General features: G+C 46.2%; 2 protein-coding genes across 2 annotated transcripts in view; one reads left to right on the top strand and one right to left on the bottom strand.

Annotated features, from left to right (window-relative positions):
* LOC143986898 (uncharacterized) overlaps window positions 1–14,496 on the bottom strand; it is a 1,277,526-nt gene that overhangs the window by 570,540 nt on the left and 692,490 nt on the right. The window lies entirely within an intron of this gene.
* Window positions 1–14,496, top strand: part of LOC143989993 (uncharacterized) — a 41,554-nt gene that overhangs the window by 545 nt on the left and 26,513 nt on the right. The window contains exons 2-7 of the mRNA XM_077490233.1: window positions 1,961–2,088; window positions 2,175–2,222; window positions 2,339–2,436; window positions 2,526–2,747; window positions 2,828–3,034; window positions 3,124–3,262. Coding sequence (XP_077346359.1) covers window positions 2,189–2,222; window positions 2,339–2,436; window positions 2,526–2,747; window positions 2,828–3,034; window positions 3,124–3,262 — 700 coding nt within the window. The 5' untranslated portion in view covers window positions 1,961–2,088; window positions 2,175–2,188. The remainder of the gene's footprint in view (window positions 1–1,960; window positions 2,089–2,174; window positions 2,223–2,338; window positions 2,437–2,525; window positions 2,748–2,827; window positions 3,035–3,123; window positions 3,263–14,496) is intronic.

Genomic DNA, 14,496 nt, shown 5'->3' with positions numbered 1-14,496 from the left:
TCTATGGTCACCATAAGTCAGGGCTCGACAAATCCCAGGTAACCATGGTGACTAGAAATGGTGTCCTAGCCCCTGGGCTCTTGTCAGCCCATTCTCACTGTTGGTCTGAATAATGTTTCTGCCTGAAACCCGGACACATTATTCAGACAGGAATGTGGCTCGGAGTGGGGCCAGGCAGGAGGGTGAGGGGAGGAGGAGATGATGGCACCGACCTGTGAAGTCAGGGGTGGACTAGGCAGGACAGTGGCATGAGAGGACTCATCTCACTGAGCTCCCGCTGCCGATCTTTCTCCTTTCCATTACTGTCACTATCGGCTCCTGCTTCCTCCCACAGCTGCTTGTGTCCCTGCAGAGACCTCCGGTAGAACAGAGAGGAAGGAGCGGGACCGAATCTCCAACATGGCGCCACCTTGGCACTGCCACAAAGATCCCTACAAGGTGCTGAGAAACAGGACTACAGAGTCCTTACAGGAGGAACCAGGACAAGCCTGCAAAGCAGCCAGCTAAGAGATCAGCCAGGGAGGGACATGCTGCTTTATGTACACAAGATGTCCTCTCCATCCACTCTGCTCTCACACACTGCTGGGGAGATGTACAGGACATGCAGGAGGACACAGGGGAGGGGGGATTGGATTACTGTCTTCTGCACCCTTGTCCTGTGTTCTGCACCCTTCTTCTGCATCCCATATCCTGCAGTGACCTCCACCCTTTACCCCATGTCCTGCACTCTGCACTTCATCTTCTGCACCACTTGTTCTGCATCCCATGTCCTGTGTTCTGAACCCCATGTTTTCTGTATTGCACCCCATGTCCCATGTTCTGCACCCTGCACCACATGTCCTGCATTTTGCACCCTTCTCCTGCACCCCATGTCCTGTGTTCTGCTCCCTCCACCACAGTTCCTGCACCTTGCACCCCATGTCCTGCATTCTGCACCCCACCCTTTTCCTACATGTCCTGTAGTGACCTTCACCGTTCTCCAGCACCTTGCACCCCATGTCCTGCATTCTGCACCTCACAAATTGCCTTGCCCCGCGCAATGCTAATGAAAACTGTCTCCTAACTTTTTAGCTGGCTCCAAGATTCAAAGCAAATTTGTAAAGCCCTCCCTCATCTCCTTCATTATGTAAGTCATGCTGAGATCATCTCCCATTGGCTGAGCAATATTCTCATTTGTCTCTGAGCTCCTTCTTGCTATTCCTCGTCCTGCCTGTTGTTTCCTTGGATTGATTTTCTGTGTAGTGACCTCATCTCTTGGATGCACTCGTCTGTTGCTTGTCCTGACCTTTATCCTGATTCCTGGATCTCCTCCTCATCTCTCCTCCATATCCTCTTACACAGCTTTTCTCCACACCTGCAGTGATCCTGGGGGGTGGAAACTTGGCACCAGCACTCAGCAAAATCCATCCCCACCATTAGGAGCTCTGGAGAAAATTGTCTGCTCTTTACACTCCATTCCTCCGCACGTCACCTGATCACATGAGAGCTTACTTTCACAGAATCCTGACAGATTTCTGTATGGTAAAGGTCACTCTTCAGTTTAGGAGAAGTAGGACGCACCCAGGAACAATGATTTGGTTTGCACAGGAGCCTCATATAGAGGACCCCTCAAATCACCCCATCCAAATGTCCCTCCATCCAGAGTCTTTATGTCCTATGACATCACACTGACCTCACAGCTCCTCTTTCCAATGTCCCTCCATCTGGCTTTTTATTTCTGATGCTCTTAGGATGTGGGCGGACCTTTGGCATCCTCACTAACATAGTGGGAATGTTGGTCCTGCATTGTATGTAATGACGTCAGAATGCCTGCAACAAGCTTTTAACCTGCGTAGTGTGGGGTTCCTGTGTGGCTAAATTATACCTCAGTCTGAAGTGGGGTTTTAATAAAATGGAAACCTGAATGGTGAGGTGAGGAGAATTCTGGAAATATCATCTGATTTTTGCTCTTTGTGTTCAGCTCTAGAGTTTTCCTCCTGTAAAGTCTGGAGATCATATGACCATCACATTGCCTCCACCTCCCTCCCTGATAGAATAGAGAAATACAAAGAAGATTCTAGAAGTCACCAGAGAGATCATCGAGGAGAGGTGAGCGGTGCTGGGAATTCTGGGACATTATCCATTAACAGACAAGGGATGTGTCTGGATGGTGACTGTATCATTGTGTGTGTCAGGTTCCTATGACGTCATGATGGACAATCAGCCGCCCCTCACATCACCGGGTAAGAGGAGACTTTATTGTAAAGGAGAGAGCAGTACGGAGGCTCCACCTAGATCCCCCATCATCTGATAAACACATAGAAACAATGTATTCAGTCAGTGTGTGTGTTTCCTACAGATGGATCCAGTAATGGGAACCCACCAGAGAGATGTCCCCCTCCTCTGTATTCCCGGGATTCCACACAGGAAGGTCACACCATCCCCCACCATCATCAGGTAGATGAGGAACAATCACTGATAGTATAATTAGGATCTGTACATTATCTACATTGTTACAATTGATATCATTTTTATTGTATATTCAGAGTGGAAACCTGAGAGATTCTAAAGTTGAAGTTAAAGAAGAGATAAAAGATGAGGATGATGAGGATGTGGTGATGGAGGAGTATCTAAAAGAACACAAAGATCTGTACCAGGACACCATGGTGGAGTCATCCAGCTACAGAACCCCACCAGAGAGATGTTCCCATCCTCTGTATTCCCGGGATTCCACACAGGAAGATCACACCATCCCTCACCATCATCAGGTAGATGATTGACAATTATTGGTAGTTCTGATTTTATATACAACATATTTGTTACAATGAATGTTTTATTATGTATTCAGAGTGGAATCCTTGGGGATTATAATATTGATGTTAAAGAAGAGTATAAAGAGGAGGATGAGGAGTATGGAGTGATGGAGGAGTTTTCAGAAGGACACAAAGATATTATGGAGCCACCTAATACCAGGAACCCACCAGAGAGATGTCCCCGTCCTCTGTATTCCCGGGATTCCACACAGGAAAATCACACCATCACTCACCGTCATCAGGTAGATGAGGAACAATCAGTGATAGTATCATTAGGATCTGTAGATTATCTGTATTGTTGCAATTTATGTCATTTTTATTATATATTCAGAGTGGAAACCTGAGAGATTTTAAAGTTGAGGTGAAAGAAGAAGAAAAGACTTATGTAAGCAATGATGTGCAATCTATGGAGGAAGATGGAATAATGAGGCTAATTCGAGAAGACGGCACTCTTACAGAGATCAGAACAGGTGGGTCCTTAACACTAAATACATTCCTCCACCCATACTGCTCACTGATTGGTCCAGAGTAGGGCGGGGGCTGGGTGATATCAGCCTGTAATCCCCTGGTCACTTTCCTGAGCTGTGTTCCCCGTCCTGTATTCCTGGATTTCTTTCAGATAATCTTCCTTCTCTGTGCTGCAGACACAATTTATGTATCTAGACTGGATTCATGGAGATTCTGGGGATCAGCTGGCAGCAAAATGTGGATTTTTGTTGAATAGATTTTTATTGATATTTCTCACCTCGTCTTTCAGGACAGCACCTGGAGAGAGCGTAGCTCCACCCACTTTCCCAGGAAACACTACAGTCAGTTTTCTTTATAGACCGGACACTTCCACCATGGCCTCAGTTGTAGTGTTTCCTCCGACCATGGTGGAAGCGCTGCAGGGAAACAGGGGTGTGCTACGCTCTCTCCAGGTGGAGACAGTATGGGGCATACCTGTTGTCTTTTGTTGTTTGTGTCTTCAGGCCAGCCCAACATCTTCCCTTACATGTGGGGGATTCTCGGTGTCTGCTCCCTTTCATATCCGGTGAGGATCAGGCTGCAGGGGGTCCCGCTCTCATCAGACCAGCGCTGTGGGCTGGTAGAGGATGGCGTGCTGCACAGCGATGTAGGCAGCGCCTCCTCTGTGTATCGGCCTTCATGCTTCTTCTGGATCCCGGGCGGCGAGTGCGTCACTCTGCCCGGGGGCGGGACTTCCAGCGGCGTGACGGGGCTTCCGGTCCCAGCCGCTGGAAAGCAGGGGGAGGAGGCGGCCTCAAGCTGGTGTTCGATTTCCGGTCCTCTCAGCGGCGAAAGGACCAGGAAATGCAAAATAAAAGCAGCCGGACACCGATACAGCCTCGGTACTATGGAGTAACAGACGGCGATGGCAGGAGCAGGAGCCACTAACACCAGCCAGACTCAGGTAAGCAGGGGCAGCGGTCCCTGTAACTTATCTAAGGGTTTTGATTTCTCCCTCCCTTGTTCCCCCTGGGGGAGGCAAGGGAGCCTGCGCCACTCTTCCTTGGTTTTAAAATGCTCTAAGGAGAGTGTGTATTATATGCTTATAGGTGGCTTATGGGGAAAAGTCACTGAGGTTAAGCTACAGCAACAAACATGGGGGCTAAAGGGTTAGCCCTTTTTTCCTTGGCAGCTGATTATTGTTTTTCTCTTAGGTAATGCTGTTAATCATTTTATTATGTGATGATTTAATAGGGGTTTGTGTTGGTGTATTTCAGGCTAAAGTCAAGGAAAAGATCAAACATTCCTCCCCTCCCCCTAAGAGGAAATGACATGTATAGCAGACCTAGTTAGGGAAGAAACCTCCCCCGCTACACCTGCTACCCAATCAGAAGAACTATTAAGTTCCTTCTGGAAAGAGCTATCGGATACATTTGAATCATTCCATTCTTTCTTGGATAAACATCCGGCGGCACAGTCAAACAGTGGTGACAATTCACCATCCTGTTCTCGTCCATGTGTCTCTGCACCGAGAAGTGACAGTGATTCAGAGGATGAGGAGAAAGGTGCTTCACCAGGTTCTGAGGAAGAGGAGAAAGAAGAAAGAGAAGTTTCTTCTCGCTAAAGACTGTCTTTGGAAGATGTAGATGATCTGTTAAAGACAATACATACAACCTTAAGCATCAAGGAGGACAAGGCTCAACTGTCCTTGCATGATAGGATGTATCAGGGCATGGGGGAAGTAAAACATCGGGTATTCCCAGTCCAGGTCTGGAATAAGAAGCCAAAGCTTGATGCGGCTTTTTCACAGGTGTCCAGGAACACGGACTTAGCCTCTGAGGACATGGGTGTCATGAAAGACCCCATGGATAAAAGAGCAGACTCCCTATTAAAAAAGGCATGTGATTCTACTCTAGCCAATTTAAAACCAGCTAAGGCATCAACTGTGGTGGCTAGGAATCTGGAACATTGGCTTGAGCAATTAAAAACTCACATTGAAGCAGGCACATCTCGCAAGGACCTGTTAGACACACTGCCTGTGTTGCAGGAGGCCGTAGGGTACATGGCAGATGCCTCTGCCGAATCCATTAAAATGTCGGCAAGGTCTGTGGCCCTGGTGAACTCAGCCCGCAGAGCCTTATGGGTCAAGACATGGGCAGGGAATACAGCTTCAAAAACCCTTTAAAGGGAACTTGGTTTTTGAGCCTGACTTGGAAGCCGTGCTTGACAGAACGGCAGACAAGAAAAAGGCATTTCCAATAAAAAAGAAGGTTATGCCACAGACCAATAAAATTTTTTGTTCTTTTCGACAGGCCCGGGGAAAAGAAGGAGACGGGATATAAAAGACCCTGGAGGTCCCAAAGAGCAAGGGAGAAGTCAGGAGTATTATTCCGATCTCCTGGCCAAACCACAAAGAATCAGTGACTGTCATCCAGCGGTGGGAGGAAGGCTACAGACCTTTTTTCCACAGTGGAAGACAGCGACCTCCAGTCCATTCGTCCTCAAAATAATTGCAGAGGGCTACAAACTGGAGTTTTCGCAATCCCCTCCAAGTCGCTTCTATGTAACCCAGGCTTCCCGGGACATTGAAAAATCTCTAGGGATGTCAGCCCTACTACAAGAGCTCATCCAGCAGAGGGTGATTGTATCCGTTCCCCCCGGAGAGGTGGGGAAGGGGTGCTATTTTCACATCTTCCTAGTAAGGAAGTTTTGTTTAATTTTAAACCGGAAAATTCTGAACAAATCAATCAGATACAAAAGGTTCAGGATGGACACCATTTTTTCAGTAAAAAAACCTTTTGATCCCAGGCAGTTTTTTGGCCTCAATAGACCTGAGGGATGCATATCTGCATGTACCCATAGCCCCAACATCACAGAAATACCTCAGATTAGCGGTAAAGATGGGAGAGTCAATCAGGCATCTACAGAGCCCACCCTTTCGGCCTGTCATCCTCACCAAGGATATTTACAAAAATTATAGCAGAGGCCCTGGCACCCCTCAGATTAAGGGGGATTTCCATAGTTCCATACCTGCACGACCTCTTGTTATTTGCCAGAACAAGGGAGCTACTGGAGAAAGATCTGGAAGTGACAAGGTCACATCTGGAGAATCTTGGATGGATCATCAACAAAGAAAAATCAAATATGATCCCGTCCCGGACAATAAAATTTCTGGGGTATACCATCAGTTCTATTCGGGAAATAATTATTCTCCCAGAGGAAAAGATAAAGAAATTACAAAAGGCAGTAAAAGGGACTCAGACAAATCTGTCAATCTCAATCAGGGCAGCCATGTCAGTTCTAGGCCTCCTCACGTCCTCAATTCCAGCAGTACAATGGGCACGTTCCCATGCAAGGGACCTCCAGCAGACAATTCTCAGGTCCTATGATAACCTCTAGAGAAATTGATCAGGATCCCCCCCTCGGGTTCAAAGAAACTATGGTGGTAGAGGAATTGGTCAAATTTGGACAGGGGTCTACTTTGGACTTTTCCCATAGAACAAAGACTGACAACAGATGCAAGCTTCTGGGGTTGGGGTGCCCATCTGGACGTGCAGATGGCCCAGGGAGCATGGACAACCAGGGAGGCCAGGAGATCTTCCAACTGGAGGGAGCTGAGGGCCATTCTCCTGGGACTATGGGCTTTCAGAGACCAAGTTCTGGGTCACCACATTCAGGTGTTGTCAGACAATGCCACAGCAGTGGCCTATGTAACAAGACAGGGGGGCACAAGGAGCAAAGTGTTGCTTACCTCAGCCCTTCAGATTATGTCCTGGGCAGAATCCAATCTTGCATCCCTGACGGCAGTACACCTAAAGGGAGATCTAAACCAGATTGCAGATTTCCTAAGCAGGGAAAGGGTATTGGAAGTAAAGTAAAGTTTTCTCACCAAGGGAAGTTGTTTCCGTGTTAGAGTTGCTACACGAAGGTATGGAAAAAGGGTTGGCGAATAGCACCCTAAAGGTGCAAGTAGCCGCCCTCTCAGTGTTCCTGGAGAGACAATTATCCCAGGACCCCCTTATTATTAGATTTTTTAAGGCACTGACCAGAGCTAGGCCAGTGCCTCTTAAGTTTTTCCCAAAATGGGACTTATCTCTTGTATTGCAAGGTCCGACTAAAGGGCCCTTTGAGCCTCTAGAGGAAGCATCAGTTAAATTCTGGTCGCTTAAACTAGCACTCTTAGTAGCAGTCACTTCAGCCAGAATGGTGAGTGACTTGCAGGCCCTATCCATTATTGAACCTTTCTGTTCTATATTTCCGGACCGGGTAGTGCTAAGAACTGACCCGGGTTTTTTGCCTGAGGTTTCAACGGTATTCCACAGGTCACAGGAGATAGTTCTTCCAACCTTCTGCCCTTCACCATCCGACAGGAGGGAAAGAGACTTTCACAGCCTGGATGTAAGGAGATACATACTACACTATCTAAAGATCACAAGTGAATTTAGAAAATCAAATTCACTGTTTATACTATTCTCTGGCCCACGAAAGGGATACGGGGCTTCCAAAAACACCATAAGTAGGTGGCTGCGAATGGCCATCTGTGAAGCCTACAAAACTTCAGAGGTAGATCCTCCCGCAGGAGTAAGGGCCCATTCAGCCAGGGCAGTAGCAACATCCTGGGCAGAACGGGCAGGGGCTTCTCCGGGACTGATTTGCAAGGTGGCTACGTGGACAAGCTTCTCCACTTTCACCCGCCATTACAGATTGGACTTGCTTTCTGCATCAGAGCAGTCCTTTGGCAGAAAGGTCCTACAGGCGGTGGTCCCACCCTAGAGTAAGTACTCTCCTATCATCTCCAGATGCTGTCCTGAAAGACGAGGTGAGAAAACCTTAGTTAGACTTACCGGTAACGGTATTTCTACGAGTCTTTCAGGACAGCACCGATGACACACCCTAAAGTATTATAAAATGTAGTGTTATTGCTATGTTCTGCTAATTTCAGCATGGCTGGAGGTACTCTAAAACAACTGAGGCCATGGTGGAAGTGTCCGGTCTATAAAGAAAACTGACTGCAGTGTTTCCTGGGAGAGTGGGTGGAGCTACGCTCTCTCCAGGTGCTGTCCTAAAAGACTCGTAGAAATACCATTACCGGTAAGTCTAACTAAGTTTTTTTCATTTATAACAGAGGTACCGTATTTATCGGCGTATAACACGCACTTTTTTCCCCTTAAAATCAGGGGAAAATTGCGGGTGCGTGTTATACGCTGATCCGCCACGATTTACTAGCGATTTTTGGGCTCTGGGCGGCTTTCAGCCGCCTTCGGCCCTTCTTGCGGCTTTCGGCCGCCTTCGGCCCCTCTCGTCGGTTTTCGAGAGCGGCCGAAAGCCTCCGAGTACGGCCGAGGCGGCCCGAAAGCCGATGAGAACTTCCGGGCGCCGCCGAGATACGAAGGATATCTCGGCGGCGCCATTTTTAAAAACAAAAGCTGAGGGGACAACGATGCACAAGCCTGCAATGACGGACAAACTGCATGACGGACAAACTGCATGACGGACAGGCTGCAATGATGGACAAGGCTGCAATGATGAACAAGCCTGCAATGATGGACAAGGCTGCAATGATGGACAAGGCTGCAATGATGGACAGGCTGCATGACAAGGCTGCAATGATGGACAGGCTGTATGACAAGGCTGCAAATGACACTGACAAGGCTGCATTGATGGGCATTTAAATGGAAGTTTTTTTCCTTAAAATTCCCTCCTAAACTTGGGGTGCGTGTTATACGCCGGTGCGTGTTAAACGCCGATAAATACGGTAAGTAGACAAGTTAACATACAGACACACAAACAACAGTATCTGTCGAGTAATGTAGAGTTGTTTTTTTTACTAACTATAGATACCTAAATATGAGATAATATACCAATATCATTGTAGATAGTATTATCGTTATGCAATTTTATTCGATTTCTTGGGATAGGGGGCGAAGGTAGAAGAGTTGACCACCCTCCCGGACACCCCTGTGGGTGCAATACTGTGCCCGGTTTGGAGACAACTCCCTCCCTCTTATAATGTATACCTTTAATAGTGCAAGTCTATAATTCCAAAGTAACTCAAACAGTAAACATTAAACCACTGAAAGTACAACAACAGGATTTCTATATACCAAAGTTAGGAGCTAAGAGCCTTGACAATTCCTGGGGGTCTAGTCCAGATTATCCACAGTCTGAAGCTATGCTCCTTGTTTTTGTGTCTCGATGCTACTGCTGATTCATGGATGAAGTGTACCTAGGTTGTATTCACCACATCATTCAGTGTGGGTGGGTTGGGTTTTCTCCATTTTCTGGTGATGTTGTGTCTTGCTGACAGTAATACATGTGTTATGATATTTCTAACCGGATTTGGGTATTGTTCTATGTCTACAGCTAATATGATTTGGGTATTGTTCTATGTCTAGAGCTAATAGTGCCAGTGTTTCAGAAACCATGAAATCAGGCCAAGACAGAAGTATAGTTAAATCACACTTGTTTAATAATAAAAGTAAAAAGAGCAAACGTAGTTAAAACATAGCCAAAGTTCAATAACTGCAATGGATAGTCAGCCAAGCCAGAAGTCAGGGATCAACGTAGAGAAACCACAAGCAGGATCTGGAGCCAGAAGGGATATCAGCAAAGCAAGTCTTTAAACAGGAACATAGGAGATTGTCCCTGTGATGTTGACCAGGGCAAAGGCAGAGCTTCTCTGGGCTGGACGGCTTAAGTAGGCAGGACTGACGAGCAGGATATCATCAACAGCTGAGTAACTGTGGAGAGAGATGAGAGCTGGCAATTACATGACAGCTGAGCAGCCAGCTCAGAGAAGGAGGGGCTGAGCCCAGCCCCGACACAGTGAAGGCCTCAGATGGATTATCGTTTGAGTAATTTCAGAGAGTAATTGGAAGATTGATTCCCAATAATGTGTTAATTTGGGGCATTTACAGAATATGTGGAGCATGTCTCCCCTCTGTCCACACATCCTCCAACATTTATCATCTAATTTTGTGTCATATTTAGACAATCTATCAGGGTTTAGGTACCAAAGCTATGTCAGTTTGATTGACAGTTCCCATAGGGTGGAACAACAGGTGGTTTTATATGGCCTTTTCCCATTGATCTACTGTATAGGTACATTCTACATCTGATTACCATCTAAGTAATGGGGTTGATTTGGTAAAGATATGTTTTTGTTGGTGAAGATTTTATAGAAGAGTGATGTCCCCTTTTTGACGTGGTGTGGGGGTTCTAAAGAAGATCCAGGCCAATTAAGGAATTTTGCAGGACCATGTTGGGAGTGTGGCAATACAATGTTGAGTTTGGATGTAAAGGAATAGTTCTGAGTTTGGTAGGTGTGGGGAATGGTTTCATTTTTTCTTTGAAAAAGGGAAAACAAGTTTTGGACTTTGTATGAGGACAAGGAATGTGCCTCCATCCCCGATTAATTGGAAATATAAAAGAACAAGGTTTGAGACTTTATATGAAACATGCAGCTGGGTAGATATCACAGCATCCTACTATAGTAATGTCTGGTGAGTAAACTCTAACGAGCAGGGCCCTCTATAATATAGTGACTAGTAATATGGTATATAGTATACAGTAATGTCTACCTGGGTGATCAGTAAATGATGGTTATTATGCTACTATGTTTTGATATATGGCCCTAACTGATAGTTTACTCACCAGACATTACTATAGTGTGATGCTGTGATATCTCCCTGGCTGCATGTGTAGCACCCTCTACCTGAAGGTAGGTGCTAGAATTGGATTTTTCTACTTCAGGGCCCAAGTGCAGGTAAATTTAGCCAAGCCTGTGGTTTAGGCTAGGACTGGTTATTTTGATTTGTGTTCAGTGTAGTAGGGGTTGTGGCCACCTACACTCTGACTCAATGATGCCTGCCCTGCTTTCAGAGAGATGATTCTGGAAGAGAGGTTGGACTTCAGATCTGAGTGGCAGGCAGTTCATGGGAGGAGCCCTGACCAATTATCTTCTGGTATTGGCAGGGGGCAGGCCTCCCATATAAGCTGGGGTCACATGCTTCTGGAGTTCCAGGAAAGACAGCATGGAGTAGAGAGATGCTGTTCTGGGCATCCCCACGCGGGATGCGCCAAGCGCAGGGGAGGGATGGAGGAACTGTAGAGAGGGAGTCTAAGATAAAGATCTTCATCTTAACAAAGTTTCAGACTGCTGTGACCAGGGAACACAGGACTTGAATGCTGGACAAGATCAGGATATAAAAAGTAGCAGTAAAGCAGAAGAGAGTAGAGCAGCGTTCTGTGACCGGGGACACAGAATGGTCGAAGTAACCAAAGAGCAGTGTACAGAACAAGAGAAGTTATCAAGAACAGTGTAGAATGCTGTGGCCAGAGAACACAGCATTGATAGCAAAGGACTGGCTGGGAGCAGTAGTCCACCTATTACCATGTGTCAGGCCAATCGGGGGGATATACTGTGCTGTCTCTGGTCTGGTTAGCACATTGGTAATATCTTCCAAAGTCTGTGTGGTTGTCTAACTATTTGCCCCTTCGGGGCCTCTGGATCTTTGATTCCCGGAAACCATCATAGTCTGCAAGGTGGAATTATTCACTTCTTTGTCAAAATTGAAAGTGAAGAAGTAGAATATCAATAACTTGCCAAGAATATTAGATGTGCAATAACGTTCAAGCCAAGGCTATTCAGTATTGTAATACAATACACTAATTTATGGGCATCTCATAACACCCCTTCGTTCCACCCAAGTTGTATCCTGCAATAAAAGCATGGGGAAGAGCCTGGCAGAAGAGTGATTGGCAGATTGCTAAGTAACCAAATCAGCAGCCCTTACGAGGGTACCCTTACACATGTTTCATATAAAGTCCCAAACCTTGTTCTTTTATATTTCCAATACATTTTTTCTTTGCTGATCAGATCCGTTATGTATGTTATTTCGCGCACTTTCCATGTTGCATAGGATCTTGATTGCATTAAATTATTGTCAGAAACCATGAAATCAGACTTACAGTTAAATCACACTTGTTTAATAATAAAAGTAAAAAGAACAAATATAGTCAAATGTAGTCAAAACATAGCCAAAGTTCAGCAAGCCAGAAGTCAGGGATCAATGTAGTGGAACAGTAAGCAGGATATGGAGCCAGAAGGTATGTCGGCAAAGCAAGTCTTGAACAGGATCGCAGGAGAGAGTTTCTGTGATGTGACCAAGGCGAAGGCAGAGATCAAACGCTTTTTCCGTGTCTAGAGATAGGATTATGGAAGGTGTGCTTGTGGTTTCTACATGGTGGATAGCATTTATCACTCCTCTGGTAGCGTCTGAGGTCACCAAGCCTCAGCCTCCAGGGTGTCCGCGATGTCGGCTGCCCGAGGCCGACCCGTTCCTCAGCTCTCAGGACCCAGTGCGGCCATTCTATCTAAGGGAAACAGGCAGTGGAGCCTTGAGGCTTCATTGCCCGTTTCCTACTGTGCATGCGTGAGTCACGCATCCAGGGCTGGACTTACCATTGGGCTTGACTGGGCTCAAGCCCATGGGCCCCACCCAATAGGGGGCCCCTCCGAGATACATAGCCGAGTGTACTTTGCTTGGCTCCGCTCAGTCACGCCCAGTCACGCTCTATGATGGACATAACACAGGGACTGGGCGTGACTGTGAGCCGAACTGTGAGTACACTCGGCTCCGCTCGGGACTGCAAGAGTACCTAAGAGCTGCCGAGATACGCAGGACTCTGTATCTCGGAGGCGCCATTTTTAAACTTCAAGACTGCAATGACAAGGCTGCAGATGGATGGGCAAGGCTGCAGATGGACCCTGATAAGGCTGCATTGATAGGCATTTAAATGTAAGTTTTTTTCCTTAAACTTCCCTCCTAAACTCGGGGTGCTTGTTATAAGCCGATAAATACGGTAATGTATAGAAGGTAGGGCCCGAAAGTGACTCAAGCCCAGGGGCCCCCACCACCCTAAGTCCTGCCCTGCACGCATCGCTTTGAGAATGGGGCACGCTGTGTTCTGGGGCACACACACAGTTCCCAGAACACACCGCGCCCTATTCCCCAGAAGACAACGCGCGTAGGAAAAGACCGAAGATCACCGCGGAATAGGAAGAGGCAGATTAGGACGATCTGCCTAGCAACAGTCATTTCTGGTAAGTTTTAAACATTTTTTTTTTTTTTTATAGTTAGGTTGAATAAAGACAACAGTCCATCCAGTTCAACCTGAGTGAGTGTCTACAATTGTCCCTATCCCTGTACATTGCACACTCACATCGGTCCCTACCCTCAAGGAGCCCACAATCCAAGGTCCCCATTCATATACTAGTGCCAATTTTGGACAGAAGACAATTAATGTACCTGCATGTCTTTGGAGTCTTTGGAACATTTTAATGTAGTTTTGTTTTTTAGGGTGGCCCTCCACCTTAAATTTCCTATAGGTTTTTTCAAACGTCTCAAGGCTTATAGAGCGCAATTCAAGGTGTAATGAAAAAATTTTGGATTGGAGGAGAGGTTGGTTTTGTTTTTAAAAATTCAGAGGTTGTTATGTCAGCTGTAAAATCTAACCTCTGTGTTCTCTTTTTCTTTGCTCTAGCTCCCATTTGTATAAATACACCTCTTATAACAGCCTTATAGGTATTCCACACCACCAGCAGGTCAGGTACTAATTCCGAGTTAATTGAGAAGAATTCTTCTAGTTGTTGTTTGAGGGGGCGGAATGGCATGGAGTGTTGAGAAGGTAATTATTAACCCTCCATAGATAGGAACTAGATTGAGATGGTTTAGCGGCTATAGTAATGCTAATAGGGGCATGATCTGACCAGGTGGTGGGGTGGATAGTGGAGGCCGATATGTTATGAAGTAACCATTTATCAGCTAGAAATAGATCAATTCATGAGTAGGTGTTGTGGCGAGAGGCAGGTAAAATCTCGTTCGCCCGCATGACAACATCTCCACATGTCAAACAAATCATTAGAAGTAATAAATTTGTCTAGAGGGGATGCATGTCTTTTGGAACCTGCAGTCGAGTCCATGGTGTTTTTTGGGGCCAAATTGAAGTCTCCACAGATCAGCAGATGGTCTTGTTGGATTCTTTTTTTTTTTGCTGCATGCAGTGTCCTTTTGAGGAAGTGCATCTGTTGTTGGTTTGGGGCATAGATGGAGACCAAAGTATAGGGTACATTGTTGATAGTACAAAGTAGGAAAATATAACGTCCTTCTGTATCTGTAATGCAATTATGTAGTTGAACAGAAAGAGTGTTCCTGATGGCTATTAGAACGCCTCTTTGTTTCTTAGAATAGCAGGT

Source organism: Lithobates pipiens, unplaced genomic scaffold (assembly GCF_037356315.1).
Source record: "Lithobates pipiens isolate NorthernLeopardFrog02 unplaced genomic scaffold, aLitPip1_a1.2 Scaffold_18, whole genome shotgun sequence".
Lineage (NCBI taxonomy): Eukaryota > Metazoa > Chordata > Amphibia > Anura > Ranidae > Lithobates > Lithobates pipiens.
Note: the sequence above shows the minus strand (reverse complement) of the source record. Positions and strands in the feature narration are given on the sequence as shown.